The sequence below is a fragment of the Coturnix japonica genome, chromosome 4, assembly GCF_054131305.1.
Source record: "Coturnix japonica strain WE chromosome 4, WE-NBRP24, whole genome shotgun sequence".
NCBI classification, from domain to species: domain Eukaryota; kingdom Metazoa; phylum Chordata; class Aves; order Galliformes; family Phasianidae; genus Coturnix; species Coturnix japonica.
The window spans coordinates 85,889,130-85,909,682 of record NC_140666.1 but is presented as its reverse complement, the minus strand read 5'-3'; the positions used below and the strand labels follow the sequence as shown (position 1 = coordinate 85,909,682).

Genomic DNA, 20,553 nt, shown 5'->3' with positions numbered 1-20,553 from the left:
GCCACAAAAAAATCCCAGTCCTACCTTGTGGTAAACCTGAAGGATCAAGGGTGGATGTTCTGCAGACAGAGGGAATAAAATAGCTGAAAAATGCTGATCTGATGCAAACCTCCATCACTTTCTTATTCCTAAGGCAACAGGAGGGCTTCAGCATACAAAAGCAGGTGCAGCTCTGCTGAAGTCAGTGAGCAAAGTAAATCTGCCCCTATGAGAAACCCAAGGTTATGTCTGTAGAGTAGAATGGAGAGAGCCTTGGAGAGGGTGCCAGATGGATCTTAAGAAATTGCACTTAATGTGATGGAAACTGGCCAGTTCAAGACAGCAAAAGGCTTTTATTTCTCATGAGTCTCAAATTGAATTTTGTCTTTATGGGCTGATAGAGGGTTCCCAAAGATGCATTTCTGCCAGAACAGTGATCCTATCCTTTCTTTCATCTTAGTGTTGGGTATTTCATCATTAAATTGTCATATGGCTTTGCCTGTGCGTCAGCAATTGAAGACCAACAGATGGGCTGACCCAAAGCCTGTCATCAAGGTATCTGTGACCTCAGTGCTCTGTGGAAGTTCACAACTGAGCTCTCTAATAAGCATTAGTACCCACAGTAAGCTGAGGATGAGGGCTGTGACCACCTACTCTTCAAATTGCTTGGAAGAGTCTTAATGCCTTGTTGCAGGCAGCCCAGGATATACAAACTACTTTGTTCCCTACAGGGAGAAGCTCTGTCATCTCTCATACTTCATCCCTATACCATTATGTGAAGATCTTCAGAGGTGTTTCAGAGGCTGCCTCACACGGTTAGCGCTTTGCTCATGTGATTTAAGATCCTGGTTGACTTAAATCCATTTCGGTGCTGTTTTGCAGAGCTTGGAATTGCAAGAGTCTGCTGTCAGCCATTGCCAAGGGCCTAGAGGAGGTGCCATGTGACTGATGGTACAGATCCCATGCATACTTGTGCAGATTATTCCTGGATCAGTTCATAATGAGCAGAGCTGGTTAAGGGACTACATGCAGCCAGACTGAAGGATCTTTGCTGCTGTCCACAGGGCAGGGCATGCATTCTAAGTGCATAAATACTAAGCCAGATTTTGCATGGTACTGAAATCTGAACCACTTGTCTTTTTTTTCCCGTGGTTTGTATGCAGTTCATAGTTAATCCCATGTAAATGTACTTTGTAAAGCATCTCTTTTATTTTTCCCCCTCTCCAGTATTTAATTATAGATTGGATAGGTTTCCCCTCTTTGCTGTAGTGTGCCCTGAGGTTTTTGCACTCAGAGGTGCTCTACAGCCACAGGAATGGCTCTGTATTCTTCCTCAATTATTATTCTGCTGAGGTTTGCAGATACTTGGCTGTAACAAATCAGACCCCTATTCAAAAACACTATTGTGCTTCAGATATATTCTTGAAATCAAGAAACCTCAACCCAGGCAGTCAGTCCATAAATGGCTGCAGTCTGTAAAGAGGCAGTTCTTTACAGCACATTCAGCTTCATGGTGCGGTGGAAACAATTAACTGTTTCACTTCAAATAGCAGAGCTTTGTTTCTGGAGAGCTGAGCTTTGCAACGCTGTTATCCTGTGTGAATCTTCTTGTCTGGGCAGGAGAACAAACATGGGACTGTGGCATTTAAACCAGCATATGACAATGAATAAGAAGTGATGGAAAAACATCCATAAGATAGAAGGCGGTGTGGGTGTTCCCACTAAAAGTACAGGCTGCCTTCTCACGCAGCTGCCTGCTTAGAAATCTCTATAATGGACGTGGAGGCATTGGCTGCCTTTTCCCTTTGCTTTCCTCTAAAGTTATTTCTGTGAAGTCTCCATCTGGTTCCTAAGCCTCAGTTTATATTTCATGTTATATTTTGAGTAGCTGCCAGCTGCAAGTTATATATGTGTAAGAGAAGGTGAGAAGGGAAAGAAGGTGAAGTCGCTAAGCCAAAAGAAAGAGGCAATTCAAAACCTTTGCTGTTCTGAGCTTTGCAATATGCTGTTTTTTATTCAAGCCCTCAACAAAGTTTTCCTCCCATTGTAAGGGTATGTTTCTGTCACGGGCCCTGATCTGAGTGCATTTGTGTTAGGGGAAATGCAGCACAGAACAGTGGCACGGCTCAGAGATTCTTATGTCTAGTACTCTCAGCCAAAGCCCAGAATTCAGAGAGTTATGAGAAGTCGAGGAGAGATCAAAATTGAATGCAAATGGGAACATGACATCTTCTGTCAGAACAAAGATTGAATAGCTGGGTAGCAGTCCTGCTGTCTGCAGCACATAAAAAAGCTCTAGTCAAAACCGTTCACCAAGTAATGAGATTCCATTTAAAGTCGTGACTTTTCTAACATGTATATATCTACATGCTCTCATTTGTCCTCCAACCCTGCCAGATCCTGTTTGCCTGCTCTTTTCTGAGAAACCATTAAGACTGAGAATTTATTTGGAACAGAGATGTTCCTGTAATCACTTCCAAGAAATCACCTGATGAGATTAAATGAACAAATGTTAAGTATTGGCAGTTCTGAAGTACTAAGAGGTGCTCACAGAGTGAGGTCATCCAAGTGTGATGATGGAGGTAATAAAAGATAGCATAGAAACATAGCCTGGGTACTGCAACTTCTGTTTCCAGGCTTGACTCTGCTTGGGCTGTTACCAAGCTGCTGATTTCCAGTGGAGAAAAGCATTTAATTTCCAGCAAGATCGATGGAACCTGTAGATATTCATCATCTCTGAAAGCCACATGTTATCTCAGGCTGCTCTAAAGGTTTTTACCCTGGGAATCTCTCTGTCCAAAATCTATGAATTCCACTTGACGTAGTAAAGCTCTCTGTACAAAGTGCTGTACTGTGAGATGCTTCAGTAGATACTGGTACTCGCTCTTAAGTCTTTCCTGAACTCTATGTAATTAATTGTTTTAAACTTATCATAAAGCAGTTAAATAGTAGTAGTGTTGGGGACATGGGTGGAAGCTAAAAGAGGCTCCTTCCTCAGTTTTATTGTGAGAGACCTGAAGCTGATTTATTGTGCTACAGAAACTGAAATCTAAAGTCATTGGTTTAACAGGAAAGTGTCTGAGCTGTTAAACTTTAGGGAGAAGCTTTGGTAAGACAGGAAAATACCAGGGATTAAAGAAAGAAATTAGATGTTGGCCAAGAAGTACCACACCTGGAGATGTTTAATGAGATAAAATGACCTGGGAGAAACTGATGTCTTTGAATTAAGAATGAAGAAGAATTAAGCAGTGGGATGAATGATGTGAGTGATGTAGGAAAGTTAATCAGAAGTGATTAGAGATTCCAGTTTGGAAGAGAAGCCTTGCATCCTGTGGAACATCCCTGAGTGCTGAATCAGTTTGTGCCTGAATTCTAATGTTTCTTATACTTTTGTACTCTTTGTTGAGCAAAGAACAATTGAGCAAAGAACAAAGATATTTTAGATTCCTATGCAAATTGCATGAGCTATATCTGTCACATGCACCTGCAAAGGGAATTGTAAATCAGGAATTCTTAACCTTTGCTGTGATACTGGGCAACACGCTCAGGGATCTATGTGAATTTTAAAGGCTATGCAATGGTATCTCTTTCAGGGATATATCAGAGGTTTAATAACGCATGAGACATTCACCCATGCAGTGTGCTGTATGTTCCAAGCTCGAATAAGTGACTGTATCCTGCTCAATGGCAGATCTGCACATCAGCAATGCATGATCAGTGTCCAAGTTGGGGAATACTCAGCTGAACGTCTGAGAAACCAATCTGGAAAATGAGCAACAAGAAAGAACTTCCCTTGTTCTCAAATGCTTTCTGAGAACTACTTGAGGATGGTAAGACTTTTAAATACATTGATGTTTCTGTGTGTAGGGTCCTGCTATGCCCCCAGCCGTGGTGCTGTAAAGGCACCACATAGGCGTGGTAGGGCAGAGAAGTCAAAGCTCTTTGAATTGTATTTGTCCTCTTACAAACCAACTTAGACTTGGTTTCATTCCACTTCTCTACATTTAACCTGGAAATACAGTTCTCCAGCTTATAAAGGTAGAATTTAGACACTGTTGGAGATTGTAATCTACAGAAATCTATTAAGGAAAGTTTCTACTCAAGCAAGGCTTTGTTGGACACTGCAGCCTCTGACCCTCTTAAAAATGAACATTGCCTGACTATTAGGTGTGTGCATGGATAATTTCCTTTCTTTTGCTGGGGAAAGTAAGTGCCATTTTAACTCCAAATACATGCCGTGGGTTTCAGAGTTTGACGTAGAAGTAAATAAGCTCATAATGAATGCTTGTGGCTTTATGCAAGTGTAGATCATGCAACAGCATTACCATAAAACCATTACCTTTTGTTGCGATGCTGCACAGTAAATGACACAAGAGCTTACACTGTAAATATGGGGCTGTAGAGATAAGGGGAAATCTATCTGTTCTTTTTCTAGGGCAAAAACGTGGCTAAGCAAGAGAAAGTAAGAAGTGTCCATAAATATTCATTGCAACTCCCTCACAACCTTAACTTAAGTCCCACTGAATATATACACCTAGCAGAGGGTCTCTGCTGCTTAGCTGCTGGGTGAGCCTGGTTCCTCTGGGTCAGCCCTGAAGGATGTTCTTCCACTCTCCTATGAGTGCTAATGATGAAGCTTCTTGGTGGCAAGCGTTGGATGTTCCCTATATCCAGGAGAAAGTTAGTGCATTCAGTAGGTATTTTACATCTTACTATTATGAGCTGATATGTGAAGGAGTAAGATGTGAAATAAGGCTGAACAGAGTGCCAGCGTACCTTCATATTGGCATGCGCTTCCTATCAGATGTGAACTTTAGTCTGATGTCTTTCCATGCATCCCATAATAAGTATCATACGCCTATAGGGAGAAAATGTTCTGGGGTCTGTAGGGTGCTCAGGAGAACCTCTCCCAATGTCTGTGGATGGGTTTGGGTCTGTCGGGGTGGGGCTGGGTCAGGGTGCCTCTGTGCTCCTTTGTATGTGCAGAGCCCAGCTTTTTATCATCTATCCTAATGCTGTGATTTAGGATTATCCACTATAAGGTCATTTTTCTTCTAACTGATTTTAATTAGAAGCAATTAATTTTGCTGGTAGTTGAAGCTGAATTCAGAGGTGTAGCCAGGAGCTCTGCCTGATTGTTTGTTAGCGACACATGGCTTCAGTACAGAGGTTTGTTTGCTTCTCATTTCCTTCCCTTTGTGCCTAGGCTAGACTGGAGGCTGCTCTGTATCAGTGTAGCTCCAGCTGGGGATCCCTCCCTCCTTGTTTATCTCAGTGCACCATGCATTTCATTAAGATACTGTTATTATCCATATAAAATGGAAGGATTAGGAAGGATGAATGAAATGAGAAATGACCCTAGAGGAAGGAGCTCTATTAAATCCATGCTAGAAATTCTTGTATAATGCATATAAGAAAAGACTGGGAGTCTGCCTTTTTAAGGCTGTGTGACAGTGTCTCATTTTCTTTATTTTTGCTTTAAATTATGCAGGTTCTGGTAAAAGAGTCCCCAGCCTCACCCTGAAATGCTTCTATAACGGCCAGTAGAAATAGCAGTCTGTGTCTGTGGGCCATATAGAGAAGTGTGTTTTGCACAGCCTATGAACTCCCTGCAATGTTGCAGCTGTTAAATATAGCATGTGACATTCTGATGCCACTGCTAACGAAAGGATCGAGGTGGTCTGAAGATTGTGATGTCACCTGTAGAATCATCTTCCCTTCCTTCTCCTACTCTGCTGCTTTAAAAGTGGGCATTGCCCATATCTTGTATATTTTCAAGTGGGTGTCACTGTCCCTACCATTTAAAATAGAGATAAAACACCAATGAAACAGAAGTGATCAATGAAAGTGCATCCCGCTTTGCTTCTCAGGCCCCTGATATTTATAAAGCCCTTTGAAATCCCTGTTTGAAATGTGTTTCAAACACATTTGAGGTGGTGTGGTCACCATTCCTGGAGGTATTCAGTAACTGTGGAGATATGGCACTGAGGGACGTGGTTGGTGGGCATAGCGTGGGTGGGTCAGTGGTTGAACTGGATGATCTTAGTGGTCTTTTCTAATCTTAATGATTCTGTGATTCGCCAATGATTTGTATCAGTGGATTGAACCATTGGTATCCCAAAACTGATTGTGTTTCCAAGAGAAATCAATGTTTTTTCGTGATTTTTGCTGAGTATTTGGGCCAAAGAGGCCTTTTCCCCTCTTTTGTTTTTAAATCTTTTTAATTATGTTGGTCAACTAAAATATTCCTTTCACTTGATTATAAACTTCTATTAATATCCTGTCTACGGGAAGTCAAAGCAACTTTACTCTAAGGAAACAGTGTGTTGCAGCTAATTTGATGAGCCATAGTTAGATGTAATTTTGCTGTGTGTCCATATTATATACTCCTTTTAGCCTAAAAATGAGTTTGCTTAAGTTATGTATCTTGTTCTTTTCCTTTTAGTCCAATGATCCTACCATAAATCTGTAAGCTAACTCACAATGCAGATTTTAAACCATCTGTCATCTCTGGAATATAATGTCAACGCTTCTAAAAAAGCTTTTTTTCCATATAAACATCCCCTTCTCCAGAGTCAGAAAAAACAGCCCTTCCCATTTAGGTTTCAAATTGCCATTTGTTTGGCTTGGATAAAGGCAGGGGTCTCAGAGCAGGAAACACAGGGACAGGACTGGGTAGGGAAAACATCACCAGCACACATACACTGAGCCCTGCTTTGTGGAGCTGTGGAGATCAGACCCGGTCACATAGCAGAGAATGTTTCCTTCTCTAAAAGGTGCAGATTTTACTTCCCTAATGAATTATTTCTCCTCCAGAAAGGTCTGAATGAAGCAGAGGGCTGTGCAGGGGCTGGGGCAGAACTCCTCGAGTCCCACTGAGCCAAAGCACTGGAAAAGGAGAAGTAGTGATGAGGTGAATGCTGGCGAGGCCCAATGAACACTATCTCTTGCAGGCAGCTGCTCAAAAACTGATGGCATATGCCAGGCACAGCGTCCTTATCGACCCACAGCTTCCGACTGGGTGGTCATGGCCTTGTACCACCCTGGCACGCTCTCTGGACAGATCCTTCCTTGCTTTGGTGGCTCATCTGCACTGAAGGAAGCACAAAGTAGAACAGAGCAGCTTGGTTACACATCTACCTGCAGTAAATGTTGCTTCTTAAAATAGCTGCAGAGCCAGGAGATATTTTTATGGCAGTCCTGCAGAGCTTCTCTATCCTGAAGGACTGTAAAGAAAGCCTGGAAGTGTCAACGTGTATTTAAATGAATGCAGTTCCACCTGAGTCTGGAGACAGCCTGGAACAGCAAGTGGGAAGAGGAAAGCACCTTCCTAATCTTGGCTGGGCTTTAAATAAGACACCTGAGGTTGTCAGTGTTAATATCAGTGCTGTGAGACACTTCACTGCTTGTGGTTTTAGGAGGAGCAGACATTAAGTGCATTATCTTAATGATCCTAGTATTTTACAAGGTCTGTCCATCTGCAGTGTTGTTATTTTTGCATGTTTGTCTTCTGCCTATAACAAGAGGTAGAGGAGGAGGGAAAAAGAAACCACATTTGCCTTCTTTTGACGTGTCTTGATGTGGGGGTCTCAAAGGGAGTAAGTTTAATGCCAAGGCCGCTTCCTCTGCTTGCCCCTCCTACCCAGCTCACAGCCTGTGTGTGCCTGGCCCTCTCCCAGCTCCCATCTGAGGAGTGCCCCGGCTGAGGGTATATAAATATGGAGAGGAGTATGCTCTGTCTGGGGAGGATCGTGGCTGCTTAAATTAGAAGCACTGAGGACAGCCCTTGCTCCTACTATTTCTGCTGTAAAGACAGTTGGTGTCCCTTTACCCTGCGGTTTCACCAATTGGAGTGATTATGTTTCACCAGCCGTGCTGAAGTGAGTGGATGGCTTCTGTAGTAGCCTGGCAGAGATGGCAGCCATGGAGCTGGATGGGAAGCTGAGTATTGCAAGCTGGGACGCTAAATTCTCCTGCCTTCTGTACCCTTGGTGCCTCAGGACACCCTCTGGGACAGGGAAGCAGGACCATTTGTGGCTCTCCTGGAGTCTCTATGAAGGAGAGCTGCAAAATGATGGTGATGAGCTTCCTGCTGCCATCTCCCAGGGGATACCAGCCTGGAACCTGCCCTGTGCAGCTGGTGCTTCCTCTGCCCAAGTCCCATGTTAGATGTCAGAGTTGGCCTGGCAAGTGACCCACATTAACCCCATCCCTGCCCTTGTGCATGGCTTATTTTCACATCCACAGCTGTTTGATTCATACCGAGAACCTTTGGTACAAAGACAGCGCTGTTTATTTTTAATCTGTGTCACTGTGTGAACATTAATTAGGACTGTTAATAAGGGACCCTAACCCATTGGCACTCAATAGTTTCAGCTAGAAGCACTGGCGTGGCAACAGCTCAGCTGCTGCTTCACATGTGAGAAAGATGTTGAGGAAATAGGACATATTTCAGCAAATCCTACATTTGTCCATCCCTGTGTTTGAACAGAAGTTTGTTGTCTTGGCTGCTGTGCGCTGCTGATATGGAAACATTAGTTATTTTGGGGTAAATAAGGGCCGTTCTATTTGTGTTGTAGTGCTCTGATGTTGGAAATGTTTGGGCAGCCCAACCACGAGTGGCATGGTAACGGGATGAACAGAACTTGGATGGCTTGTGATATGGATGGTGCATTGCTGGTGTATTGATAAGAGCAGGTTCCCATTCAGAAAGTATGAATTTGCAGGCATTTCTGGAGGTTACCTCTAAGTCCTGGTCAGCTTTCATGGAAATCTCTGAATATTTCCATTTATTTCAGTGAGAGCTGTTGTGATGTGTAACTGAATGTGAGAGTTAAGGTTACATGCAGATGACCATAGGATCAGGTCCCTCATGAGGAAAAAGGCATCTTCAGAGCTCAAGATGTTGAATGAAGCATTCCGAGGTCTTCATCCCACCTCTGATGCTGATCCCTGAGCAATGAGAGAGAGGTTTTTATGGCTATCACCCCATCCTGGTTAAGCTGTGCTCTGTGGAGGTCAGGCTACAACACTAGCAGATCCAGAGAAGGAATAAGGAGGACATAACAGCTAAGGCTGGCTGTGCCTCTGCTGGGAAGGGGAGACAGAAGGAGGTTTGATGATGATGCAGCTGCTCCCCTGTTGTATGACAGAGGTTGCTAAGGAGGAGCCAACAGCTCCATTGCTTCACTACTCCTCTGATAGTCAGGAAACCCAACAGCATGGGAAGCTTCATCCTTTCCTGTGTCATTTAGTGGTGAACTTAAATAATGAAAACAAAATCCAAACCCCAATCCTAAGTAATGGAATTGAATAATTAAATACAATTAGTCAGTTCCACAGATTAACTCGTGGTAACAGAGTTTCTCCCCTTCTTTTTTGACTTGGTTCTCTTGATTTAGTTGAGCATCCACTTAAGCTGCATCAGGAGCAGGAGAGCACTTGCCTTGTCTCTTCCATGCTCTTTAGCTCTTTTGGTGCTTTGCTGTGTTAACCACTGTCTTTGCTGTCTTTCCTTTCTCCTTCATCTACTCTATCTCTTTGATAAAGAATGGCCAGAAGTACATGTAGCAGTCCAGATTGCAGCTGCTGCTGATGGACCTAATAGGATTATAAGATTTTCAGCATTAATCTTTATCTCGCTCCTCAGGCAGACTAACCTTTTACTTAGATTTTTGCCTCCTGTTGCACAATTAGCTGACTCTTCAGTGATTTCTTTACAGCTGCTGCTTTGTCCTTTTTCAAGGCCATTGTAGTCGATGAAGGCTTTCAGCATGGAGCAGTGTAAGTTGTTAGGCTGTTGTGGTTATTTGTTTAGTGTAGCAGGGGAACGTTTCCTTTTTTATTGATGAATATCACAATTTCCTTGCCTTTTCTTATACCCTGAATGTTTGTGTCTGTTTTATCCTAGACTTCGGAGACACATCTCTGTACCTTCTATATAGCAACTACTATGTGAAGCTGAAGGATGTCTGCTTCTGCTTTTTGTATAGAAAGTGAAAGAGCTAAGGCTTCTCAGGGTACACAGCTCATTCAAAAGAGGCACGAAAGATGGAAATGGGTGGAGAAGAGAAGCTGATTCTGTATTTGTTGCCTGGTTTCCTTAGGAAGTGAGGCTTAAGCAGTCTATTTTTCATCTACTTCTAACTTAGATCCGTAAAGCAATTTCAGCCAAACTAGAGGTCAGAGAGGTCTCACATACCAAGTTTTTTTACAGTATTTATACATCATCACCTCATAGAATCATAATACTTCCCAACTTGGAAGGGACCCACAAAGATCACAGAATCCAGCTGCTGGCTCCATGCAGGACCAGGCAAAGACCTGTGGCTGAAAGTGTTGTCCAGATGCTTCTTAAACTCTGGCAACTTGGGGCCATGCCCACTGCTCTGGGCAGCCTGTTCCATGCTCACCACCCTGGGTGAGCACCCTCATCTAGCTGTGGGTGTCCCTGTTCATTGCAGGAATAGATGGCCTTTAAAAATTCCTTCTAGCTCTAGGGATTCTACAATTCTATGCAGTAGAGAAGGGAGGAGCACAGGGGTATCTGGGATGTTGGGAGAAGACATTCAAGAAAGTGCAAAGTAGGAAGCTGTTTGCTTTCCAGTCAATAGAGAAGAGGAAGAACTAAAGTGAGACATGTTAAAAGACCAGCAGTTGGGAGCAGCAACATTTTTCAGGCACTGGGAGGGGAAGGTGTGAATATTACTCCAGTTTGGTCAGCAAGGGTGACCTATGTGCATGAGGCAAGGAAGAGTTTTAACACTGGTTCATCCCAGTGGGGTGTGAAGATCAGCAAAGCACATAAGGAAGACTTAGACGAGGAATGACTTAGTGGCTTGGGCAGAGAGATCAGCAGTCAGATTTCTTTTTGTGTTTACTATAGAGAAGGAACAATTTGGCATTGGTTTGAGTGTGAGGATGGAAGAAAATAACTACGTCACACAGGAAACTTGGATGAGGGGGAAGAGAGAAGTATTGTCTTCAACAGGCAGAGGAGCTGTAGGGTCGACCTGTGTTAGATCAGTTGTACTCCAGCCTGATCCAAAGCCACACGGTGAAGGCAGCAACCTCAGGAGATGCTGGAAGAAGCCCATGGGCAGGTGTTTGTCTCCATAACCCTGTGTGTAGTTTACAGAAATACCCAGCTGCCTTTTATCTTAGTACAGTGTACACAGAGAGCCTCCAAGCCCCACAGTAAGCTACAGCAATGGCAGGCTGGGATCCAACATTCCTTAAAATAGCTTTCATTCTGGTAAACCATAGCAGTTATAAATGTCCATATATGCACACAGCACGCTACAAAGCAAATCAGTCAAACTCTCAATCTCCAATTTAGGCAGAGCGCATCATCTCATTAACAGTCCTTTGCATATGCAAAAACATCGCGTGGTTTCCTTCCCTTGCAGGATCTGTTTCCAGTGCTTATTGTCTGCAACTGGTCCCAGCGGTCGTGTAAACTGTTTGCATCTTCACCATCCAGTTACTGTCTGCTACCAGCACAAACTGAGGAAATGAATATCAATCATTCAGTGATTATTTGCTGGAGATAAAAGCATGAGAGAGCAGCCTGCCTGGGCTGGGAAGGAAGGATAGAAACTCTATAGAAATAAAACTGAAAATATGATTCATGTGTTTGGCTGTTTTATGAAGCTTTTTCCCTTTTGTGAGCGCTAATTCTTTGGCTCAGCTCCTGCTGCCATTGAACTCGGAGGGAATATTCATCACTAGCTTCAGTGAGAACAGGATCAAGCCATTGTCTGTGTGTTTTTTCCTTGCCTTAACCGGTGTTGCTGTTTGTTAAGATATTTCAAGGGTGAACAATGCATTTGATTTTCCAGAATCTTTCTGATTTCTCATAACGAATCCCTGCATCCAGCACAGCCCCTGTGGGTGTGAAATAGGCTGTGAGCTGCTTGTTTCCAGCAGAGCTTTTTGAAGCCTCTGTAAAATACTGACTCTCCTCATTTACTGGCTGCTTTTCTGAAGTCTGCTTTGTGCCTCGGGTTTTGCCAAGCTATGCTACAGTAAGCATGATGAATAGTGGGCAGATTGTCTTCGGTCACTGCTCTGGAAATCAAGATGTGTGCTGGCTCACTTCATTTCTTCACAAATACCTTCTTGAGCTACGGGAAGTACAATGGTGCACCATATCCCAGAGTGTTAATTTTTAATGTCTTATGCATTTAATGGACTCGACTGTAATGATGAGTCCCATGGCACAACAAATGCTACTGACAGAGTGGAAAAGACCATTGCAGGTCCATGTGGCTCCACAATTAAGGGTGGAAGCATTGATCATTTCCACTCCTGAGAGCAGCAGAACAGAATGTATGAATTTAAAACGAAAGCTCCAATGGAAAGAAAGGTATCTGCAAGGCAATAAGCATTCCCCTGCAGTCTATTAAATTCAGACTTTGCAGCATCATCCTGCTGCATTAAATAAAACTGAAACCTGGGCAGGGCAAAGTGGTTTTGACAAGCCTATGCCTATGTCCAGAATAATCAAAGTGAATGAGCAGCCAGGCAGTGATGCAGACAGGAGTTAGCATAGAAATTTCTCACTGTTGTTTTTTTTCCCTCCATGTTGTTATTTTTACCTTAAGAATCCTTATTTCTCTTGTTCATGAAACCTTGATACTGACAGCACCCTTTTCTGACTTCAAGATGGAAGGAAACTGTCTGAAAGAGCAGGAGGTCTGGAATTTTTAGGGCAGATCCCATTGGCGTATCTGGTTGAGCAAATTCCTTCTTGTGTGATGAGCCCAAGTGGGCTTCACAGAGCAGCACAGGGCACTTCCTTTGGCAGATTTAATATAGGATAAGGCTGCAGTGTTCAAACCCTCAGGTTGCTATAACTCGGATGCTGCTTTTCCTTCTATCAGCTTGTCAGTTTTGAATGGAGGTGGAAGGGATTTCAGATAAATGATGCTCATTTTGTCCTGCCTCTGAAAACTACTCTCCTATATCCCTGGTGTTACATTGGATTATTTTGAAATCAGGTTTTTCATTTCCTTTTTAAGGCGTAGTCACCTTTTGTTGTGTAACTCATAATATACAGCTATGGAAACCATTCTAAAAGGAAAGACAAACTGGATACCCGAATTACACAGATGGCAGTGATTTCTCTGCATGCAGTGGTACAGAGTCAGTCCTATACTGTACTTCGTGCTCTCAAGCTTAAATCAGAACCTAGTATTTTTGATTGTACAAGAAACAGATACAGCAAGTCAAAAATATTAGCATTTCTCCATGACAGAAGATTAAATTGATTTGTTTATTTGTTTTTTTCCAGGCTCATATTTGGCACTCTTTACCCTGCATATTATTCGTACAAAGCCGTGAAATCCAAGGACATCAAAGAATATGTGAGTAATGAGATGTATGGCTGTGCCTCAGGGTTTGCTTTCTAAAATTGCTTCCTCACCAGGTTTTAAAGGTGTCACCTGTATTCTCATACAAGGGGGTGTCTGCCCTGAAGGTGGACTGGCTGATTGCTAGGCACAAGTCTCAAATAAGATGGCTTAAGTTCCTGCTTCTGGCTCCCCTGCAGAGCCAGCTGCCCTTTGACAAGTGCATGCTATTCCTCTGGTTCTGAGAGCTGTATACAGCAGACTTAAAAGGTGTTTGGCACCCAGAGCTTTGCATGCTTTTCTTTGTTTCTGAAGAGCAGCCTAAATCAAAGCCTTTTCAAAAAAGCCTTGAAGCTTTAGCTGCTCGCTCTAAACAAGGATCAGAAGAGGCAACTTGAAGCGCCTGCGACTGAATCCGCAGAGACAGGGATAGAAACATCATTCCTTGTGGAGTGACCTATTTACAGACAGGTCTGGCAACTGGCTGTGCTATTTTGTCCTTTTACTAACAAATACCTTCATGGACCCAGTTTCTAAACAGAGATGGGCCCATTAGGGAAAGTGAAATGTAGGAGAATTGAAACAGCTTGGACGCTGTTGGGGTCCTGTAGGATTTATAGTGCCCCACTCAACCTAAGCTCTGTTAAGTTTGCTGAACCCAGCTCAGCCTCTTGATCTTGGCTCTTCAATCCTCTCAGCATCTCAAGGATAACAAGGCTGTTTTCTCCTCTGGGTTGCAGCCTTGCTGGCTATCCTATTAAGTCCTTTGAGCAAGCTCAAACTGGGGCTCACAGTGGCTGCTTAGATTTTTTCCTTTGCATCACCTCCATTAGATAATTGTTCTGGTTATTCCAAGAATCAGAAGTATTGCAGAGCACATCAGGTCCTCAAGGCAAAACGTCCTTGCAGCCCTTGTGCTGCTGTGCTTATTCTCAAGGTTTGTGCACCCCCTTGCTTGGAGGTGCTGGGATGGGTGGTAACATCCCCATCAATGTCTGCCACTGATAAATTGCACTTCCATCCTTTTTGCTGGATTGGGTTTTTGTGTGTGTGTGTGTGTTGATTCTTCAGTTCCTATTAGAAATTCAGGTGCAAAAGAGGGTCTTGCATCAGATGTGGGGTCATGACCCGAATGTGGGAACAGCTGGTTGAAGATCTGCTCTGCACTTAGCGTTGTTTCTCAGTGTATCACACCAGTCGTAGAGATAAGGTAGTTAGGGGTTTAATTACAAAAAAAAAAGGGGTTGTTTACACTGACACAGAACAGCCCTTCATGTACTGGTCTAAAATTATATCAGCATAGTTTATTTTTGTTCCTCTCTGTAATAGTCATTTTGACAATGTTGTTTTAGGCTGATCGAGGCTCATCCCCACCAGATCTTGGTCTGTGTTTAAAGGTTGTGCTGGCAGTAATGTCTAACTGACAGAACTGTGCTAGCAGTGAGTCTGAGCGAGCTGTTGTTATGTAAAAGCTCTGGCAGAAGCTGCCTCGGGAAGGCAGTCCTCCCATGCCTTTAGCAGCAGCACTTTACACTCAATATAAAAGCAAGTCTAAGTGCTGGGAGAGCACAGCTGGGCGCCTGGTGCTCAGGGGATAAATCTGGTACTTGTGGGCAGATGGAGGAGTGCTACAGGCTCTGTCCCCACTGCAATAGGGAGAGGATGGAACAAGGCATTTCAGAGCTGGTGAGCCTCAGCCTTGTTGGAACCTCTACCGGCCTTCCTCACCACAGCACCAGGTTTGGGTGTCCCCCTTGTGCTGCCTTCTTTGTGGCCTTCCCTCATCATATTTGAGCTAGTGCACTTGTCCCTGTCCCTGCAGTGGGCTCAGGGTGTGTATGTGGGCAGGCACTGTTGCTCACTTGACACATGCTAATTCAGCTCAGTTCTTGAGCCCTGGGTCACTGCACATTGCACATTACTTGTCTGTCTCTTCCTGGATAGTTTCCTCTGCCTGTATGTATTATGTAAGTACATTTTGTCTTAACTGCAATTCCGTCCACACCCTAGTATTAACCTTGGCTATTAAGATGAGCCAAATGAGATTTTTAATACCCTGAGATAAGGCTGTGCTCTATGGGAATGGTAAATCAAGCGGTCCTCCTTGTCCCAACACCTATTCTAAACCCTTCCTTCCTGAGAGTTTGTGTGGAAATCTGCTATGTGCAATGTACTGATGTGGAGGGAGCCCTGGCATCTTCAGGTCCTTACTGACTGTTAAATAAGTAAGTGGGGAAAACCTTTTTTTCTATGAGAGACACTGCACACATGCCTGTATGAAATGACTTGAGCTCTTGGGAAATGCCTGTTACTGAAAGTTACTGCTTTCTTTTACCAGGTCAAATGGATGATGTACTGGATAATATTTGCGCTCTTCACGACAGCAGAGACGTTCACGGATATCTTTCTTTGCTGGTGAGCATCAGTTGGGAACAGAACTTTGAACTGAAATGGAAATAAAATAGAAATGTTTGTAAGGGGAAAAAACAGGGACTGAGTGTGCATTGTTTCTTGGATATCAGATGAGCACCTTCAGGCGCATAAGGATGTTTAGTATGGAAGAGCCACACTACCTTTCTCTGTGCTGTCATAGGAAAAGGAAGAAAGAGAGTAGAACTGCTCAATGGTATCTCATTAGTAAGAAGTCACCACAGGAGTCTCTGTTCCCTGTCTGTGAGAAGTAGGGCTCTGTCAGGTGCCTATCTATCAGATGCACATCTGATGGCTGATTTGTATGCTTGCAGAGGCCGTCACATAAAAATAGTATCTTTAGCTATAGGCACAGTTCTAGACTTAGATAATTCTGTCCTGCTGTAACTACACTGACTCTGTGGATCAGGCAGAAACAGCCCTGCAGCACAGGATTTGATCTGTAGCCTGCTGCCTGGGTCGTGTTTCTTCACATGTCTTGCCTGTTCCTTCCTGGGTGGGATGGAGTTACAGTCTGATGGAGGACAGTGACAGTTCAAACTGTGGAGGGCTCACTGGTGCCAATGGAAGGATTCCTGGCAAGCTGACAGGGCTTGTGTGCATGAATACCTAATCGTGAGATTCAATTCTTTGGATTGAATTTGGATGCTCAAGTTTGGAAATACTTGATTTGTTGCCCGTTCTTATAAACCAGCAAAAACCAGTGAGATTGGTAGATTTCAGACTGAAGATTTAACTACAGAGCGCGGCCCTCACATCTTAATATCGCGTGCCTCTAGTGAGTCTTCCAGACAAAGGGAGTCGGGGTATTTGGCAGCATGTCAGATCTGCTGAAGAGGAGATAAAAGACATTATTGTCTCTTTATCTAATTTGCATGCAGATCTACCTCCACTGTCCTCATCTGGAGGGATTTCCTTGTTTTTTTCCTTTTGAAGATGTGCTATTTGGATCTCCCTGTAGGAATAGAAGAGGGCTTGTCATTTCCACAGAGCCTATGAAATCAAGTATGCTGCAGAGAGCCTCAGTGAGGTGGAAGATCAATTTGCCAGGCCCATGCTCACAGTAGAGCATCCCAGGGGCCCTAAATGCTGTACAGCCCAGCTGGCTTGGTGATGGCCAAAGGGGGGAATCAGAAAGGGCAAAAGTGCAGGACCTTGTGAGTTGGGACAAGGGCTCTTTAAGAAGAAAGAAAAAGGAAAAAGGAGATTAAAAGAATAAAAAGTGATGCACAGTGTGGTTGCTCACCGCCAGCTCAGTGAGTCCCCAAGTAACCTCCAGCAGTTTAATTGCTGAGCATTATATCATATGATATGAAATATTTCTTTGGTCAGTTTGGGTCAGCAGAGGAGAGAAGCAGAAGAGTACCTGATTCAGTGTAAGGACTGCTCAGGATCAACTAAAATGTTGGTATGTTAATAGCAATATTTTCATTGTATATCCAAAATGGCACCATATCATCTAATTTGAAGGAAATTAACTCTTTTCCAGCTGAAATCAGGGCAGAAAGGCAAAGAGATGAAAGATGCATAAGTATACTGATGACATACTGACTTGCTGTTTTGCTGTTCGCTCATAAAGACAGTAGATGCAATTAAGGCAGCAGCATTTGTTCTCATTGCACGCAAACAGCTCCTCTTATCACACAACAGTGTCTTTTCCAGACCATTAAATAATAGCTCTGATACCTGAGTAAAGATTTACACATGCCTAGTTGCGGTGTGTGTGAAGGTAAGTGAATGTCTTTTGGTCTTTGGATTCTTTGATAAACAGAAGCCTTAGACTGAGCTGGCCAGTGTGCTGAGCATCTCTAATCAAGAGTGGTCATTGAAGCGGGAATAGCCATTAATAGCTCTTTTTCTTCTAGGTTTCCATTCTACTATGAACTCAAAATAGCTTTTGTAGCTTGGCTGCTGTCTCCATACACAAAAGGCTCCAGCCTCCTGTACAGGAAATTTGTTCACCCAACACTGTCTTCAAAAGAAAAGGTAATCACAGGTGCCTGGGTGGAACAGATCTGCAGTGTCTTCATACCATTCGTTTTCATTGAAGGACTGGGATCTGCTTATTTCCTTCCCTTGTCAGTTGGTTTTCTCTCTTTGGTTGATGCGTTTTTGCTTTTCAGTGGTGGTTGTTTTCCTAAATCCTGGCACCTGTTCAGCTCACTCGTTATATTAGCTCATCTTTGTGCACTTGAGAAGCTGGGAGGGAGGGGCGTAATAATACCTCCAGAGCTGTTTTGCACGTACTAGCTGAATATAGCTGGAGTGCTGTGTTATGGCTGGGTGTAATGATTAGAGAAACATGGTCTGGCAGCCAGGGCTCCTTAACTTTGTACCCAGCTATTTGCAGCAATGAGACATATAGTCTAACCTGTGTCAAAGACAAGCACTTGCTTGTCTGAGAGAGGTGCAGAATGCTGATGATATGTACTGTGTTGAGGTCCTGGGCTGAGAAATGTCCTGCTGAAGTTCATGATGTTAATTTCAGAGGAGATGTTACAGCTTGAATCATTTGCCTGCCTAGGAGACTACTATGGCTGTGAATGGGACATTGTCAGGCAGATCCATCTGGCTCGTGTGAATACACAGGCTAAGAATAGCTATCAGTCACATATCAACATACAAGCTACTAAGAAGTGAATAACTGTTTCCCACATTGCCAGCCATGGCAGTGAAAGATCCCTGTTTAAGCCACAGGCAGTGCATGAACAATTGTGTCTCAGTCCTGTCCAAGAGGAACAGTGAGGATCAGTTCCCTTTCTGTTAACTGGGAAATTCTGCTTATGCTTTTCACAAGTAGTGCTTGTGCATTTTTGGTTACCACCTCTTATCTGCTGGGAATGAGGGGAGGAATCACTGAGAAACCAACAGCTTCTTACAGTCTCCAGCTCCTACTAACCCAGTGTATCCAGTATCTAATCACTGAAAGTTGTTGTCTTCCATTACCATCTAGGTCCCCGTGTCTTGGGGGAAGGGAGCACAAGGACAGGAACTTTCCCTGCATATTGTGCAACATTAAAATCCAGACCCTCTAGAGCTATTAATTCCATGGGAATTTTGGAGATGGACACTGCAGTGATGTGCACAGATACCCGATACATCTGAGAGGATCCAGGGCAGTAGAGCTGCAGCTGGCCAGTATCATACTGCTATTTCTTTTTAACTATGCAGCAATCCAGTTAGTCTTTGGAGTCCATAAGCCAGTGGCTTCTGGCACATCCTATCCAGGTAGATGTGTCTGTCTTGCTTACAGCACCTATCATGGTGGTTGCTCTGTGCAAGTGTGTTCCAGATTTGGATCTCAGTCTTCCATTCATGGAGCAAAGAGATCCCAAAAGATGAAATGGAAGTTACTACTCCCCAGCAAAGCTTTCCTATCTGAAAGTGTTGGCTGTGAACTTCTCTGCTTCCAGGGTGGGGGATAAGGAGAACGTCTAGTTCCACAAAGATGACCTAATTCTGCCAAGAGTTTGAGGCTGGGAGCACTCTGAACTTGTCACTCTTGTGTTTCGTTTTGTTGTCTGCTGTGACAGGAGATCGATGACTGCCTCGTCCAGGCAAAAGACCGGAGCTACGATGCCCTCGTGCACTTTGGGAAGCGGGGCCTGAACGTGGCGGCCACAGCAGCTGTCATGGCAGCTTCCAAGGTAAAGGTAAAGCATCTCATCCATGCCCATTGCCAGCTACAGCCACAGTGTGGAGGGTGAGACATACTAGAGGTAGGGATTCTCTCACTGGTTTTCATCATGCCCCCCCAGTTTGCCTTCCATTCACTAACCACAGATGAAGACAGTAAATGTGGTGTTTAGTGAGCCTGTATGAGGTTGGAAATGCAGGATGAAAACTATGGTCTGCTTCAGGCCTTTTTTATTATTATTATTATTATTTATTTTCCATGCCATTCAGTACCCAGGTGACAAACACTAGCACTGTTATTCATCACAGCCTGCACTATTCATTTTCCCCCTCAAAGTGAGGGCATAAATGATGCTAACACAAACACAGCACCATACCTAGGAAGCTGTTTTTTGTCAGTACGTTGTTGGTGAAGTGAAAGGCCCAGCTTGTCATCTGCTGCGCTGTATTCTTGAGAAGTCTAGTGACCTCTAGTCCAGATGCTGGCAGAAAGTAGCTGTGACTTGGAGCTTAGGAAGGCTGAAAATCTGTCTGACAGATTTAGGCATAACATACCTGGTGTGTAATGCTCTGAAGACGTGCTTATGTGAGAGTGAGTGGGAAGTGACATTAGTTGCTTTTGGGGGATGAGTAGATGCTGGAGTGGTCTCATCTGGGGAGGTGTGTCCTGTGTTCTGTTACTGGCTTAGAGCCAGCACCAGAAAATAGCTCTTATCTCTTTCTTTGCATGAAAGGTGCAAGAAGTCGATAACTGGATACTGTGGTTCTGCTCTCTGGCGATGGATTAGCACAGCTTAGGATAGATGTGCATAGCAACTCTACTCTTGTGTTTTGTGGAGCAAGACTTGTCTAAAAAGTGCAGCTTTCATGCACAGTGCTTCTTGCAGAAGGGTAACAGAATCATATGAGCAAGGGGGATGCTGCCATTAAGAAAAACACATGAATGGGAGTTGAAGGAAATTATTCTCCTTTGCCAAATGCTTTTCATATGACCCCGGGCTCATCGTTTAACATACCCTGGCCTTATCTCCTGTAAAAATGAATAATTCATCCTTGGGAGGCCAAATATGGTACAGACTATTAAGCATGTGGAATTGCAGAAGATGTTATGTAAGTGTGAGCCCCTGAGATGTGTCATACACACACAGAGTGACAA

General features: G+C 43.7%; 1 protein-coding gene across 33 annotated transcripts in view; it reads left to right on the top strand.

Moving 5' to 3' along the window:
• The window catches only part of REEP1 (receptor accessory protein 1), a 54,138-nt gene that overhangs the window by 9,049 nt on the left and 24,536 nt on the right, over positions 1–20,553 (top strand). For 19 of the 33 annotated variants that reach the window (XR_014946062.1, XR_014946067.1, XR_014946063.1 and 16 more), the window contains exons 2-5: positions 13,274–13,346; positions 15,670–15,746; positions 17,627–17,747; positions 19,295–19,414. Coding sequence is in view for 21 of the 33 variants with exons in the window: in XM_085547544.1 (XP_085403670.1) it covers positions 13,274–13,346; positions 15,670–15,746; positions 17,627–17,747; positions 19,295–19,414 (391 nt within the window). In the remaining 12 variants the exon portion in view is untranslated. Of the gene's footprint in view, positions 1–13,273; positions 13,347–15,669; positions 15,747–17,626; positions 17,748–19,292; positions 19,415–20,553 lie in introns of those variants that run through there. The other 14 variants (XR_014946064.1, XR_014946069.1, XR_014946066.1 and 11 more) reach the window with 3 other exon arrangements.